We start from the raw sequence: 16,935 nt of genomic DNA, 5'->3' as shown, positions 1-16,935 counted from the left end.
CAGGCTGCACTGTTGGCTTTCTGCCCGCTGAGCTGAACAAATGTTTACCATGAGCCTCCAAGTACTGGTCAGCGATCTTCGCAATCTTTGCTAGGGTCTCAGGTGCCCTTTCTCGCAGGTGAATTGCCAAATCCTTAGGGCAAGAGTCAATAAATTGTTCTTTCACGATCAAGTCCTTAAGACCATCAAAGGTTCGCACAGTATTCGAAAGCTCTAGCCACAGCTCAGAAACACAGTGATTCCAACCTCTTATTTGCACTTCATTTTCGCATTCTGTTATTTTTATTGTTCGTATGTAAATACTTGGCTTTTTACCTTTCAGTCCATTGTTTCAGAAATTGTATATATGCGGAATTTTTTCATCCATGAACTTGAACTTGAACTTGAAAATGACCCTGGAACGGTCGAAGCGTCGTGCTTCTTATTTTTTATCGCTCGTTTTTATAAATAAATGTTTATCTTATAAGCACAACATGAAAAATCTATGGTCTCCGATTTTAAATAATGGTAACTGCAAAAATAGTTGCATAAGCTCTATTTTGGAAAAGAATAAATCTTTTCATAACACCTCAAAGACATTGCTAACATTTTTAACAAGACTTTTGTTAATTCTGGAAAAGCTATTAAAAAGGAAATTCCTCAAGGAAACCACGCCCCGCTTTCTACTTCAGGGGGAATGCCAATAAATCTCTTGGCCTATACGGTCTACCTGTTAATCTTCTAAAAACAATTAGGGATTATTTATCAGAACCTTTCGCATCATTGTCTATGCAGATATTTGGAAGAGTCCAAGATTCCCTACCCACTTCTTTGCACTGTGCGTACCCTTATCTCTATCACTGAGAATTCTATTAACTAAGCTCAATCATCAATGCATACAAGTACATGTAAGAGGTATTGCGCATCAATTGTAAGTCCTGTTTACCCTACAGAGAACAATTTGCATGTGCAAATGGTCAGAATTCAACTTGTGGTGTTCAAAAAGGCTCTCTTTAGGACCCCTTCCAGTCTTAAAAAATTAGGTGAGCGTACTAACATTTCATATATTTGATGATGATACTAACCTTAACAGCTATACCTTTCCAGCACAAAATTAGATCACCTTGAGGCAACCTTAAATCTGTCGCCAAATGTATGAAGTGTACCAGCTTAGGACTTAGCACCTCAAAAACTAATTTTATTCTCTTTCACTCAGAAAACCAAAGCCTAATCAGTCTTTCAGTGTCAAAGTTCATTATGAATACATTGAACAAGTTGATTCTGCTATATACCTGGGTGTAATATTTGATGCCAAATTAAGAAAGGAAAATCATATTAATGAACTCTGTCTAAAGCTATCAAAGACTGTGGGTATCTTATCAAAAGTGAGACACTTTTATATTCTTGTTACATGTGTATGCTTTATTTCTTGCTTAATTATCCTTTTCTATTAGCAATTTATGGTGTCCATGTTAGGAGCTACTATTATCCTTCACCAATCCTGAATCACATTCTGCACCTTTCTTCATCTACCAATAATAAACCTTGATGATATCATAAAATTACAGGTAGTCTCTTTTGCTAACCAGTGGTCACACAGACTGTGTTAATGAATATTTTAATTTCACCTCTTCTGTTCATTCTTATCCCACAGGGCAGTCATCTTAAATGTCAATCTTTATATAAATTTGGGTAATACTATTCAATAGTGTGTCAACCTTGTGTGTTTGGAATCCCTAAATCTCAATTTCATAGGTGATAACACTATACAGCAGGGCTTTCAATAAAAATTTGAGTAGGTGTCTAACTATATGAGGGTTACATAGGCAGCTGTGGAAATAACTCGGGGGTGCCATGCTCCTCCAGAAAAGTTTGCTTGGAAATACAATTTCCAGCTTTCTGGGCATCAAAATTAGTAAAGGTAATGACAAAATAGATATGAGCAAACGGAACATTATTTTTAATATTTAAAAGACTGCCACTTCATTCAAAGGCAATGAAAGAGCTATTAAAATTAAGCAGAATGAAAAGGCAAATGACTTCTGCTATTAATGCTCTTCAGCAAAAATACTACAGTATTTATGAGAAAACAACATATAGAAAGTAAAAATTTAACCAAAATACGATGTACCTGTTCTGGAACATGATTGCAAACAATTGTGACCCATCTTTGTTAAAAGCCGAGATGAAAGCAAGGCTAACTTTTATTATGATACCACTGAAAATGGCAGAAAGCATTTTGATCACCAACACACGCAAGATGAAGAACATGTGTGCTTTATACAAAAATTCTTAAGAATTTTAAGCATTTTGTGCACTGTGGAGTAGTTAGGCTGTACACATTTTAAGAGGTTTGTTTCTGAAGTAGTTGTACACCAAGTAGCCAGCAACTTGATGATCCACAGCCGCCAGAGCTCTGGCGTTTAAGCCGGCTCTTATTGAAAACCCTGGTAATACATTACAAGAACTCTAATTGCTTAGCTGTTATTCTTTTTAATTATCCAGCTTAGCGCATGAAGAACTCCTGATGTTAAGTGAAAATTACACTTTGTTGGGATCATCCACTAGATTAGACAGTACACAAAATTAATATACACCTGTAATATGAACTATTTCCTATAATTATGATCTTGCCAGTTTGTCTGAATTTTTAGGCTATCAGTGAAATTAAATGATAAACGTAAACTTCAGAATGTACCTGTACATGTACTGTATTTACATCTATGAGTTGAGGGAAATAAATTATTTTTGCCTTTCTAATTCACACTGAAATGTAACTTAAATGACAGAGTACGTAACATATTTTTATTTTACATGACCTACACGTAGACTCCTCCATGACTTAGGCCCCCTTTATATGGTCTAAGTAACCTGAGACACCCCTCCCCCAGAGTTTCCACTTGATTATTTCTATCAATCACTTACATAAGGGAGAACGGATGTTTTATGAGTCAAATGAGTCAATGAGACCCACAGTCAATACAGCAATAATTTATCGATTAAACCTAAGCCCTCGTTTCAGTGATTAAGCCTACGCACTCTCTGAAATTTTAGCTTTCATTTTATGGGTTAGGGTAACTGCACTAACTCATCGACGCCTGACTCATAAATACTTGATACTCCAACGCCAAGACTCAACAGGCCGTTCTTCGCAAACTTCAACTTTTATTTAACTGATATCGCTCGTCTTCAACCTTTCTTCTCACACAGCTCAACTGTCTGACAACGAACAGAACGTTTGCAAAAAAAACATCCTAGCACAATAAATCATTTTTAGAACAGGACGCCGACGGGAAAATGCGGCATAAGCATACTTTTACCGATGCATGAACACCTAATCAACTTGTCAGTCGGTTCTGACGATAAACCACTAATTTCCGATTTAAATACAATTTAAGGAATCACAAATATAATTAAAGAAAACTACCGTCACACAATACAACTCCACTTTCACAACAACACCTCTTCAAATGGAGTCTAAGAGCGAAGTTCTTCTTATGAAAATTAGTTTGAAATTAGTTCATATGTAAAGCAGAACTAACTAACATCACAAAAACTTCGCACTCAGACTCGCTTTGAAGAGGAGGCAGACATGAAATCAGAAATGGCCTACATGCCAGACGTAGTAAATTTCCTTGTGCTTATGCCGTGTTTCGTTTTCACATGGCAAAAAGGAGAGCGCAAGCACAAACACATGCAAAACAAAAGGAAACATTTTGATCCTTGTGCGCATGCTTGTGTTTATGCTTACACCAAGGCCGTTTTCACGGTGAAATGAGAGCTGTTATGTTTGCACTTGCTCTTGCGCATGTGCTTACGTCACTAGTGGAAACCAGGCCTAAGGACGGTGCCTACTAATTCGCAGGTATTTTTGCGCAGTTTACTGAATATACGGGAAAAAGCAGATCATAACCAAGTGTTATTGAAATCCAAAAAGAAAATTGGTTGTAACCACGCATTTTTTGAAGATAATTAATCAACAATATTTGTAAAAAGTTTTAAAATACAAAGCAATGTATGGCGTTCTTTTCCAAATTGAAGCTCAATTATCTCTGAAAAATGCGTGGTTACCCCCAGTTTTCTTTTTGGATACCAAGATCACCTGCTGAGTTCTGCTTTCTCAGCATAGTTTTGAAACGCGCAAATATATCCCTGTATTAATAAGCACCAGCAATAGGAAATCCGAGTATCTAGAGATGCGCAGAACGTATGCGCAATAACAATAGTAGGCACCGTCCTTAAACGCTTCGAACTTGAAGCCTTTAGAAGTTCATCGGGCGCCACAATTCTTTCTGTCTCTTTGCAGGGGTTGTGTCACGGCAGTTCAGTTCATTTTGTGTAGTTTTACCAATTACTCGCCCCTTCTCGCTATATGCAAGTTAAACGTAAACCTTAGAAATCACTTTTAAACAACACAAATCATCAAAGCCTTAAAAAAAAAAAATCTCTGTCGAGCATACATAATTGCCGCGAGTCGCCAAGCGAGCAGAGGGGCACAAATCTTGCCAACCGCTTTCTTGCCCATGGGTTACCGGTGCTGGATATATTCGAGCTAGATTTTCGATTTCAGGATTTCGTGTCTGAGTGATTGAGTGAGTGCCTATGCACAGAATTGTAACAGCAGCTTCCCCTTTCGTAAAAATTGTTCTACTGTAAAATCTCAAAAAAAAAAAAAAAAAAAAAAAAAACTACTCGCAGCACATCACTTCCAACAAGGAAGCACTAGCTTAAGTTACAAACAACAAAGTTTCTTACAATCCACTTTAATCTTCTTCAATTTTGCCCATCCCTGCCTCCCTTTTATTTTGTATTGTTTTCGATTTCATTGAAAACTTTATTCGACGTTTAAGTAGCTACTTTTAAGTTTCGCTTGATTTGGTTGCCAGGTCACAGACACTAAATTTGGCTAACTTTCTTGACAAAGCCCCTTTAAAGTGACGCCGACACGACAAATTTAAAAAAGCACCACAGAATTTCCCTTAACTCCAAAGACCAACAAGATGATAAATACTTACCATGGTATAAGAAGGAATTAATGTCACTATTCCATAATTTAAACTAAGAGTAGAGTGTAACGCAACTAGATAGTGTAACGACAACAAATAAGCAAATAACAATATGGCGTAATTGAGGGGGACACAGCCCTGTGGCAGGTTTTTACGCGACTTAATAATAGGTGCACAAACTAAAAGCCTCACTTATTCCCCCACTAACGTGGGAATAGAACAAGAGTATTGGCAGAGCCTTTGTTATCTCCCCAGCACAGCAGAGGCTGGATCGGACAAGATAAAGGCAAGGATATAAGATGGTGATGATGATGATAACGACAATAATGATGGTGTTGATCAGCAAAACATGAAACCTTAAATTCCTAGCTGGGCTTATGAGTCTATGACAGCCTTGACAATTAGAATGAACCACATAAAGGCAAATGATATTGACATTTCATAGTACCTAGTCTTAGACTACAGTAGACACAAAACTCACTGTTGTAAATGCTGTTCTGGCATCTGTGCTGTCAGTGGTGGTACATATGGCAGAGGAGGTGGGACAAATGAACTGCCTGAGATAGTAAAAATATTTCATCTCATGCATGTACATACTGCGAGATTTCAAGACCAATATCCTTGGAATCATAGTCCAGTCCAATTCTCAGTCTTTGAAATAACATCCCACATTCCATCACTGACAATCAGGTGGAATGCTGTGAATTATAGCTAGAGGTCATCTGATCCAGTCTTGAATAAAACATATGGAATGCACCCAAGGCCATAATTCACATTTCCACACAATATTTATCTTTGCCAACAATCTTTAAGCTTAGGCAGTAACATTAGCTTATAAGCAGGCTCACTTGTTTTGGGTGGGTCTCAACAAACTGCAAGCCAGCAAGCCATGCAAATCACGCAAGTCTTGCATTTAAGTCTATAAGCATCCATTTCAAATAGAGCTGATAAACGGTATTTAAGTCTAAACACCAAGTTTAAAATGGTTAGCTTTTGATAACGTTGACTCGCATGTTGACTCACATGGCTCGCTGGCTCACACATTGTACTTAACCTGGTTTTGGGTATTGAGCGAGTACCACAAGCACACAAGAAGAATGGGGCAAGAAAAAGTCCCTTTTCCCAGCCCCATTCTTCTACTCCACGGGAGGCACCACCACCAATTCCCAAAAGAAGTGAGCCTGAACTCAATCTTGTTTTGGGTGTCAACAAACATAAAGAGTTTTATCACTGCAAAAATAAAGGTCTATAATGTTGGCATTGGTCCAGGAAAAAGCTGGACGTAAAAAACTTGGTTTTATTTAAACTTCAATTCTGGTCCATAACCCAATCGATATCCCACAGTTTAAGTTCTAATCCATCTTTGTTACGTGATCTCCTTCCAGTCCAACTGACGCCCTAATCATTGAAATAATAAGTATATTTGAATATATACAGGGAGAAGGGACGGCGTGATTGCACTCGCCTCCCACCAACGTGTCCCGGGTTCGATTCTGGACTCGTGGCCACATGTGGATTAAGTTTGTTGTTGGTTCCTTACTCTGCTCTGAGAGGTTTTTCTCCGGGTTCTCCAGTTTTCCCCTTTTCCTCAAAAACCAATATTTCTAAATTCCAATTTGATCAGATGCAGGAACTCCCTGAAAACCACTTTTGTGTGAGTGGAGTTTCCTGCAGGGTAAATATTGTTAATTATTATACTAACGAAAGCGAGTATTTTCATAACCAGTGTATTGTGACAACATGTCCGCTGGAGGAGCTGAGGGAGCTGGGACATTGGCTAATGTGTAAAGGGAGAAAAGCATGATGATCAATGGTATGAAAAAATAGAGCGATAAGTTGTTATATGGTGCTATAAATAAACATAAATACATGCTGCATACATATATACACATAATATATGAAATCTGTTGGCTTCTATTATACACGATTTAATTCATATTTTAATATTTGTTATGCTATGAATAATAAATTATTGAAGTTGTTTAGGAATAAGAGTTTACAGTTCTCAAGATATGCATAAGAAATCCACATATTCATTTTTAAGATAAGTTTTTGCCATTAACTTTTTAATATTCCAAGGTAATAACATTCCAAAGTTATAATCCAAATCTACAAAATTAATTTTTATATTGATCTGTCTTCAAAGTATCAAAAAATTCAATTATAAAACGGCAAACAATTAAACAATTTTCTTACGAAATAAATTTCGATATATTAAAATTCAGTCCTGAACAAAAGGCATCATCTCGAGGCTCTGGGGAATAAACTCATACAAATCCTTCTATTAATTCCCCAGAGCCTCGAGATGATGCCTTTTGTTTAGGACTGAATTTTAATATAAAGTGGGCTATTGCAAACAATAATTATGCAAAATTTTGGGGAGGGTAAACAAGATGTATTATGTGATTTGAGAAAGCTTAAGTAGACGATAAGTTAACCTGGCTTGAGGCTGCGACCCAATCGAAACCCAGTAGCTGGTCAGCAGTCAACTTCAAACAAACAGATGAGCTCTAAACTTGAGCCAGTGATATGGGCATGTGATACTTAAATCAGCAGATACCTTGTTTTGAAAGGTGTCAATTGACCATAATGCATGGATGTCCAAATCAAAGATGTACGCTGTAAATTAGCTGGAGTATGCATGGCCCCAATGTTGGGCACAGGTATACAAGTAGTAATTATTATTATTATTAATAATATTAATAATATTGTTTTTTTGTTTCACTGTCTCACAAATTTCTCTTTGTTTTGTCGAAACTGCAGTGTCTTACCCATGGTGCTCAGTGCACGCAGTGCTCCCCTATCAAAGCACATACACTGTACAGCAAGCAGCATGTGGATATACAAAGTAAACTAAAGGAGGTGCCCCTGATACTGAATCAGTTAGAATAAATTGGTTGGGCTTTAATTAGCCCTGCTGTTCAAGAACGCCTGAAACAGGTGTAGATTTTACTCCAGCCAATTCAAATCAATTTTACTCCTCAACAGGAAAGCCCTTGAGTGGAATTGGGTTTCTCCTTGCCACGTCCATAATTAGAGCAAATATATCTGTTGTCTAACGTACTTAGGTTAAATTTGTATTAAAGAAACACCAAAACTGCGGCCAAAGGCTCTAGAATTGCTAATCACGCTTGGTCCAACAACCACGCCATTGATTTCGAAAATGCGTCTGTTATTGACAAAGGCACTTTTAGAACGAGAAAAACATTAGAAGCGTGGCATACCACAGAAACACCTAACGCAGATAACAATTCGTGCCCTTTACCTGGGCAATACAACATTCTTCTTAACAAATATTTATAAATTTCCTACATTCTCATCAGAGGGGGACATGGGGGGGCCCTAAACACCGCAACACCGCAAAAAAAATTAACGAACACCGCATCACCGCAAGAAAAGTCGACGAAACACCGTCACCGCAACAATTATTTTTAGCTACATGATTTTAACGTCTACACTCGACATAACACGTTCATACCTAAACAATTTTCCACAAAATAAACACAACTCCTGGTAGCAGCGGTCAAGTTACTTATCAAGTTACGTATTTATCAACGAAAACAGCTTCTCATTGGCAGCTTAAGCGTATTGAAGATTAACTCGACAATGTTGGTCTGTATTTTATTACAAATTAAACACAATGTGACGTGCTTGTCATAAATTATCACGGATTAACGAAGTTTACGTGCTGAATTTAGGTCTGAGAAAGATCAAACAAGAAACCACAGCACCGCAAATGATTTCATTTCACCGACCACCGTAGCTTGAGAAACACAAACATCGCACACCGTTGGGTTTGCGATCACCGCAACACCGCAAATTGAGATTTTATTCACCGCATCACCGCATTGAAAAAACCATCAACACCGCAACACCGCAAATCCCCATGTCCCCCTCGTTTACCAAATGCAAAACAGCCAGTAAGAGCCGGTCTAACCATGCAAACGTACCTTTACCATAATACACTTCAATTCAGTCCCTGGAAGAGCGGGTTTTTTGCACCCGTGGAATAAAGACTCTGAAAGATTCTCTTTCAAGAGTTGCAGTTTCTGATTGCAACCTCAATTTACGGTGATTAACTTCAATCATTAAAACTTTCTCTACTGTATTGAAAGGATATACTCCTACTTACTTGCTGGAGGCACTGACGGGGGTAGCGGCGGTGGTAAACTTGGCGGTGGAAGAGGTTCTGAAAACACTGAAAAAGGAGGCAAACGTGCTAATGTTTCATTTTGCTCATTGAATAATCTCATTCTGTTTCTTATCTGCGAGAACTTGATACTGTTTCAGTGGCTTTTGATGTTGTCTTTAGTGTAAAATCGTTGGCTGTATCACACGTGTGACTGCTTAGGAAGCTTATATTTTTTTATAGGGAGCTTAAGCATGCGCGTTTTTGAGACGCGGACGGCAACCGGAAGTGAGCTGTTTTCCCTTTTAACTTGTCTTCACAACAACCACATTTACATTGCTAAGTACCTTTTCTCCATTAGGGATGATTAGTATAAAAATCTGGGAGACACTACTGTCCTGGCACGCGAAATGTTCTCCTCCGGTCGCCGTCCGCGTCTCAAAAACGTGCGTGCTTAAGCTCCCTTTTTGGAGTTTTTGAGAAACGGATGGCAACCGGAAGTGAATATTTTGCATGTCAGGACAGTAGTATCTCCAAGATTTGTAAACTCACTAATCATCTCTAATGTAGAAAAGATACTCTACAATATATATTTAATTATGTCAAGACCGGTTATCAAAGTCCCAAATGAATTTGTCAATGATTGCAGTCTTCAGTCTCTGAATTTGGCTAAATTTCGTAACACAAGCCCTTTAACATGCCTTGTGTTGTTCAGATTCATCAATCACCGAAAACAAATTCGTGCTTTTTCGCTTATAACAAAAACAAGCTGTAACAAAAAGACACCAACCGCAGCCTCCTTCCTCTATTTCTTCACAAGCCCCTCCACAGCTCCGTATTTTGACGTCATCAATGGCAATGTCTCCTTGCCAATTCTTACCAACGATGCCTTCGAATATGAACAGCGTATTCTGTCAATTAAAAATATAAGCATTTATGCCCGAGAAATAAAGATTATTTTCTCATACTGTTTTTCTCAATGTGAAGAAATTCAACGTTTTTGGAACACTTTTTTGGAAAACAAATTTCTAGTTTCTAAAAAAACTGTGGTGCCGCGTCGGTAGGAAAGTGAAACAAGAAAATTTGGCTTTATCAAGGGAGTTGATAAAGGTCACATTACCACCGTGAAAGATTTGGAAAGCTAACGCGTCAAGCGTTAGCCCTTCGTCAGAGCGAATGGAAGAATTGTGGGTGTTGTTGGTTTTGATGAGGGCGTGGAGCTGATGAGCTTTGCCATTGATGGAAATATGGTAACATGAATTTGTGAATTCCATGAGGATAGAGTGTACTTAGTTGAAAGATGAATTTTTGTTCGAGATTTTTGCGGGCTTTCTGTGTTCCTGTGGTGTAATGATAGGCCGCAAATTGTCATGTTGTGGTGGGAGTGATTAGGAAGATAAAAAGGACGCGCAACTGGTTTTGACGTTGTTTCGTTTTTCTACATCTCGTAGGTGTTCGAGAAAGCGGTCCGCCAATCTTCTCCCTGTTTCTCCTATGTAGATTTTTTACATAGGGTGCAGGTTATGCAATAGATGACGTTTGCGGAAATGCATGTAAAATGGTCAGTGATTTTGATCATGACCGATCGATTCGGTCCTGAGATCTTAACCATGTTAGATATAAAAGGACAAGTTTTGCATCGTGTGCGTGTACATTTGAAAGTTCCCGGTTGGTTGCCAGACTTAAATGCGCTCCTAAATTTCAAAAAACTAAAAAAAACTTCAAAATTCTCCATAATGATCCCGAAACTAAACATAAATTTCCTATACCACCACTTGTTTCATTCAAACGCGACAAAAACATAGGTAATTTTCCAGTTAGGAGCGCATTAAAGTCTGGCAACCAACCGGGAAGTTTCAAATGAATGCGCGCACGTTGCAAAACTTGTACTTTTATATCTAAAATAGATAAGTTCCCAGAACTGAATCGATCCTTCAAAATCACTGACCATTTTACACGCATCTCTGCAAATGTCATCCATTGCATAACCTGCACACTATGTACGAAGATCTACGTAGGAGAAATTGGGAGAAGATTGGCGGACCGCTTTCTAGAACACCTACGAGATGTAGAAGAAAACGACACAGTTGCGTCAAAACCAGTTGCACGCCATTTTAATCTTCCTTATCACTCCCACCGCAACATGACAATTTGCGGCCTATCATTACACCACGGGAACATAGAAAGCCGTAAAAATCTCGAACAAAAATTCATTTTTCGACTTAGTACACTCTATCCTCATGGATCTCATCCCATATTCATCTTACCATATTTCCACCAATGGCAAAGCTCCTCCGCACCCTCATAAAAACCAACAACACCCACAATTCTTCAATTCGCTCTGACGCAGGGCTAACGCTGGTAATTCGACCTTTATCAAATCGTTTGATAAAACCAAATTTTCTTTTTTGGAAAAAAATTCAAACCAATGTCGATCAAAAAACATCATCTCTTTCGTTTTAAAGTTATTTTTTTGGCATCGTTCAGTTTGCATTGGAATGTCAACACAATTTGACAGTGTTCATTAATGCTTATGAAGTTGAGTTGATCGGTGGTCCCATCACAAACCAGACCATTGAAATTGCACAACAGTGTTACCCACATCTGCAAGGCTTACCTCTGGCTGATCACTCACGAGGTGATGAGGATCTAGAAATTGATGTCATGATTGGAGCCGATCATTACTGGTCTGTGGTTCAGAATCACGTGGTAAGGGGGGAGCAACATGGACCAGTGGCAATTCGTACAAGATTAGGATATGTATTGAGTGGTCCTGTGTATGCGGCAAGTGCGAATACACAGTTATCAACTGTTAACGTGTCCCATGTTATGAGAACTGAATGTCAAGTCATTGAAGAGAACTTAGTTTCAGATGATTTCTTACTGAAAGAGGAGCTAAGTAAGTTTTGGGACTATGACACCCTTGGAGTAAAGGATAGAGAGGGAGATTTTCTTGAAGACTATCTTACCAAAGTGAAGTTCAATGGAATCCGATATGAAGTGTCTCTTCCCTTCAAGACTGAACACCCGATTATTCCAGACAATTACTTGTTGGCACAGAATCGCCTTGTTTCTTCATTGCAAAGATTAAGGTCCAAACGAGAATTGCTGAATGACAGTGTCATCAAAGAACAATTAAATGCTGGTGTTGTTGAATTGATTGATAAGAGTCATGATTTAGATACCCTTCCTGGAACTGTACATTACATTCCTCATAAAGAAGTATTGAAAGAAGACAGAATCACTACTAAACTACGTGTGGTTTATGACGCCAGTGCTAAATCCCGCAATGAACCAAGTTTGAATGACTGTCTCCTACCAGGTCCAGCCTTAACTCCATTGATCTTTGATGACTTGCTGAGATTTCGCCTCCATAAAGTGGTTTTGATTGGTGATTTAGAAAAAGCATTCTTGAACATTGAAGTCAATCCAGCAGAGAGAAACTTGTTAAGGTTCCTATGGGTAGATGACATCAACTCCCCGAATCCAGAAGTGATCACACTGAGATTCACTCGTCTTGTTTTTGGTCTAGTTTGCTCTCCATTTATTTTGAATGTAACATTGAGGAACCACTTAACAAGGTATGAGAACATTGATCCTGAATTTGTGGCTGCTGTTGTGAGAGCTTTGTATGTTGATGACTTTGCATCTGGAGAGAACTCGGTAACGAAGTGTTTTGAACTTTACCACAAGTTGAAGTTGCGGTTCAGAGAAGGAGGTTTTAATATGAGAAAGTGGGCATCGAACAGTGAAGAGTTAACTGAAATGATCAAAAGAGCAGAAGAATCTTTGTCTTGGGAACCGGAGCTGTCTTGTAAGGCTACTCCTACATTGACCGAGCCGAACATTGAAGAAGAAGATTGAACAGTGTCAAATTCAAACAACAATGTGAGCGAAGAAACCGTTGTCAAAGTAATGGGAGTTCAATGGGATCGGATGGAAGATAATTTCGAGTTTGATCTTGCTACCTTTTCTAGACAAGCCTTAGAGGGAACTTTCACTAAACGGACATTATTGAGCAGTACTGCTCGATTCTATGATCCATTAGGCTTGCTGTCACCAGTTATCTTACCCTTAAAGTGCATGTTCCAAGAAATTTGTCATTTAAAACTTGGTTGGGATGAAGCTTTGCCGGAAGTTCTCGCGTCGCTCAGGAAGGAGTTACTACAAGACATGTGGGAAGTCTCAAGCATTGTAGTGCCTCGTTGCATCCTGAGTGATGTTCAAGTCGAAGACGTCACGTCTATTCAACTGCATGTGTTCGCAGATGCTAGCAAGTCTGCGTATGGAGCAGATGTCTACATCAGGTTGACAACCTCTGGAACCAGTTCTGTTTGCGTTCTAGCGTCCAAAACAAGAGTTGCTCCCTTGATCGGTGAATCAATCCCTCGACTGGAGTTAATGGCCGCCTTGACACTTGCGAATTTGATGACAGCCGTGCATGAAGCATTGACCTGCACTATGAAGATAGACGCTGTTTTCAATTGGACTGACTCTCAGATCGTGTGGTGGTGGATCAATAGAGAGTTTAAACAATTCAAGCTGTTTGTTCAGAATCGAGTTCAGAAGATTCGAAGTCTGTGGAGTAAGGATCACTGGAGATATTGCCCGTCTGAGTCTAATCCTGCTGACATAGCGTCGCGAGGGTCAAAGAGTTCTGTTCTCGCTCACAGTGATCTATGGTGGAAGGGAGCTCCATTTCTGAAAGAAGGAGAAGTTCAGTGGCCAAACCTACCTGATAATCCAATCGGTGAGAGTACATTCCCAGAAGAAGTAACAAAGGAATTGACAAGGAAACCTGAAATTTCAAATGTTATGACAGTATCCGTGCAGTGCTTTCAGAACATTTCAGAAGTCATCTGTCCAGAAAGATTTAGTAGTCTCAGTAAACTTGTCAGAGTAACCGCTCTTGTGCTGAAATTCGTCCAGAAGCTCAAGAGGAAGATAGAAATAACTGACATCAGTATGGAGGATCAGAATATTGCTACGAATCTCTGGTACAAAGACGTTCAAGCCAAACTTGAAGAAAAGGAGAAATCAAGTTCGACTTGGGAACAGTTAGGAGTCTTTAAGGATGCCAACGGACTTCTGCGAGTTTCAGAGGAAATGGCTTTCTCTAAAGTAGGTGTGGACTTTGCCGGACCCTTGTACGTGAAGAATATATACTTATCCAAGGGAGAAATGCACAAGTGTTACATTGCTCTGTTTACATGTGCTAGTACAAGAGCTTTGAACCTTGAACTTACGCCAGACCTCTCCGCCAATTCGTTCTTAAGAGTGCTGAAGCGATTCTTCGGTAGAAGAGGACTACCGACCCTGTTCATTTCAGACAACGGGAAAACTTTCCGAGATGCAAAGGTTAAGAAGTTTGCTCTTGACCGGAACATTGACTGGAAATTCAATGTACCCACAGCCAGCTGGTGGGGCGGATTCTTCGAAATCTGTGTGAAACTTGCGAAAAGGTGTCTCAAGAAAGTGCTCGGAAATGCGAAGTTGAGTTATGAAGAGTTAGACTCAGTGTTGATCGAAACTGAAGGCGTTTTGAATTCTAGGCCATTGACCTATGTCTACGATGAGCTAACAGAAACTCCACTTACGCCTTCTCATCTTGTAATTGGTCGTCGACTTCTAGATCAATCTCCTGCCATCACAGTACCTGTAAACACTTTGCCTAGACGAGAGAGATATTTAGACGGTCTTCTCACCCATTTCAGAAATCGATGGAAGAAAGAATATCTTACAGGTATCCGCGAGTACCAGAAACTCAAGGGAGGTGAACCAAGAAGAACAATTCAAGTAGGCGACGTTGTGCACATCTATGCTGACAAGACACCCAGACAACAGTGGAGAATGGGAAAAGTAGAGAAACTGTTACAGGGACAAGACAACGTTGTGCGCGCAGCAGAAGTGGCAACAGTAGATAATTCTCTCCGCAAGACGCGCTTAAAACGTCCAATTCAAAAGTTCTATCCTCTTGAAATCAACGTGTGTGACGAACACGTAACTAATCCGAGAACAGGACAGTTTGACAGTGGAATGAACATTCAGATAGTTAGAGATGAAGACATCCCTACAATGATCACTGCTCCATGAACTGTCTGACCGTATCTTGAGCGTTTGACACTGAAGCTAAAGAGATAAATTCGGTTTTGCGTTAAATCAGTCTGATTTGTTTAAACTTTCTTGATTGACTTCGACGTCAATCAGGGGGGAGTGTGTTGAAAACTGGAAAACTAGTGTTACACGAGCTTTAGTTTTGATTGACATGTGAGAGGAATTAGATCTTATCGAGTTTTTTGGCGGTATTATATTTTGTGTATTGGCGGAATTATATCTCGGAAATCTTAGGAAATCGTCTCTACCAGGAATTGTATTCTTAAAAGGAAGTCATCTATCATTAAAGAGTTTGGATCATTAAAACATTTGTCTTCACGGAGGTAATCTTGAAGTTTGTGATGGAAAACTTGGGCGCCATACTCAAGAACAGGTCGTACAACCGTGCAGTAAAATTTAATCAAACTTTCGGCCCCAACACCAGTCCTTCTCAGTTGGACGAGGAAATGCAGTCTCTTGTTGGCCTTTTTTATAGCTTGCTCTGCGTGGACATTCCACTTAGGATCGTTGGAGATGGTGACGCCGAGGATTTTTGCGTTCTTAACCACGGACAGATCTTTGCCATTAATCAAAACTGGATCGAAGCTGTGTTTGTTCTTTTTAAAATCAATTCTGATTTCCTTGCATTTGTCTTCATTAAGATGCATACGTTGATCCTTAGACCAATCCACTACTTTATCGACCGCTTTTTGGATCTCACTAGATGCGCCGCGTGGAACTATTTCCGCAAACGTGGTGTCGTCAACGTTCTTCCAAGTGAGAACATTAGGTATGCTGAGGTCGTTAATCATGAGTAAGAAGAGCCATGGCCCAAGCTTAGTCCCCTGGGGTACGCCTGCAGGGACATGACCCCGTTCTGAGAAACATTGTTTAGAGAGTTTAACGCGCTATTGTCTGTTGGTCAAAAAGTCAGCTACCCAGTTCACAATACAGCGGGGGGCGTTGTGATCAATCAGGTCGAAGGCTTTTCGATAGTCAACCAAGATAACTCTAACTGCAGCTCCAGACCCATCTGTGGCTTGAGACCAATGATGTATCATCGAGATTAGAGCGTTGAGTGTGGAAGACTTTGGAATGCCACCATATTGATCATGGTCAATCACTTTGAGGACTGCAAGGCTGATGTAGTTTGCGACTATGAATTCCTCAGCGATCCTGGACAAAGCAGGTGTAAGAGACACTAGCTGCAAATGCTTATTAATGTCCTTTACTGGTTTTTCTTTGGGTATAGGCACGATATTGGCCATCTTCCACTGAGCAGGGCATTTCTGCTCGGCGAAACTACTATTGAATGTAGCAGTTATAGAGTGAGCACCCAGCATGGAATTCCATCGGGGCCACCTGCCTTCCTGGAGTTCAGTTTGGTTAGTGCTGACAAAACATCGACCTCTGAAAGCGTTAAAGGAGGTGTTAAGTCATCATTCGACGATGGGGGAGTATTGATCTTCTGATAGGCTTTCATAGGGTCAAGAAACGCTGAGTTGATCAGGTTTGCTGCGGCATGGTCGTCTAGCCCGTCAATTTCATCAGTTTGGAGAAAAGAAAGCACAGAATCTCTACAAGAGGATGGTTTCAAACCCGAGATATGCTTGACAGATTACCACCACCAACTTGAATTGGATTGTTCCAGGTCTTTCACTTTGGTGGAGTAGAATCGTTTTCGGAGACGCTTCCGTTAGCGGTTGACCTCATTTCGATAGAATCGGA

General features: G+C 39.7%; 3 protein-coding genes and 1 pseudogene across 3 annotated transcripts; 2 read left to right on the top strand and 2 right to left on the bottom strand.

The window, feature by feature from the left end:
• LOC137987821 (zinc finger protein 709-like) overlaps positions 1-11,095 on the bottom strand; it is a 16,647-nt pseudogene extending 5,552 nt beyond the window's left edge.
• Positions 11,096-11,394: 299 nt separating this feature from the next.
• On the top strand, positions 11,395-12,978 carry LOC137987820 (uncharacterized). The gene is made up of 2 exons (XM_068833897.1): positions 11,395-11,475; positions 11,602-12,978. Exons 1-2 carry the CDS (start codon positions 11,395-11,397, stop codon positions 12,976-12,978), a joined length of 1,458 nt encoding a protein of 485 aa, XP_068689998.1.
• Positions 12,979-13,029: 51 nt separating this feature from the next.
• On the top strand, positions 13,030-15,207 carry LOC137987819 (uncharacterized). Its single transcript, XM_068833896.1, has one exon. It carries the CDS (start codon positions 13,030-13,032, stop codon positions 15,205-15,207), a length of 2,178 nt encoding a protein of 725 aa, XP_068689997.1.
• A 251-nt stretch (positions 15,208-15,458) lies between these two features.
• LOC137987818 (uncharacterized) lies at positions 15,459-16,019 on the bottom strand. Its single transcript, XM_068833895.1, has one exon. The coding sequence runs from the start codon at positions 16,017-16,019 to the stop codon at positions 15,459-15,461; it is 561 nt and encodes a 186-aa protein (XP_068689996.1).
• Positions 16,020-16,935: the final 916 nt, after the last annotated feature.

This window comes from Montipora foliosa, unplaced genomic scaffold, assembly GCF_036669935.1.
Source record: "Montipora foliosa isolate CH-2021 unplaced genomic scaffold, ASM3666993v2 scaffold_390, whole genome shotgun sequence".
NCBI lineage: Eukaryota > Metazoa > Cnidaria > Anthozoa > Scleractinia > Acroporidae > Montipora > Montipora foliosa.
This window is presented reverse-complemented; position numbering and strand designations above follow the sequence as displayed.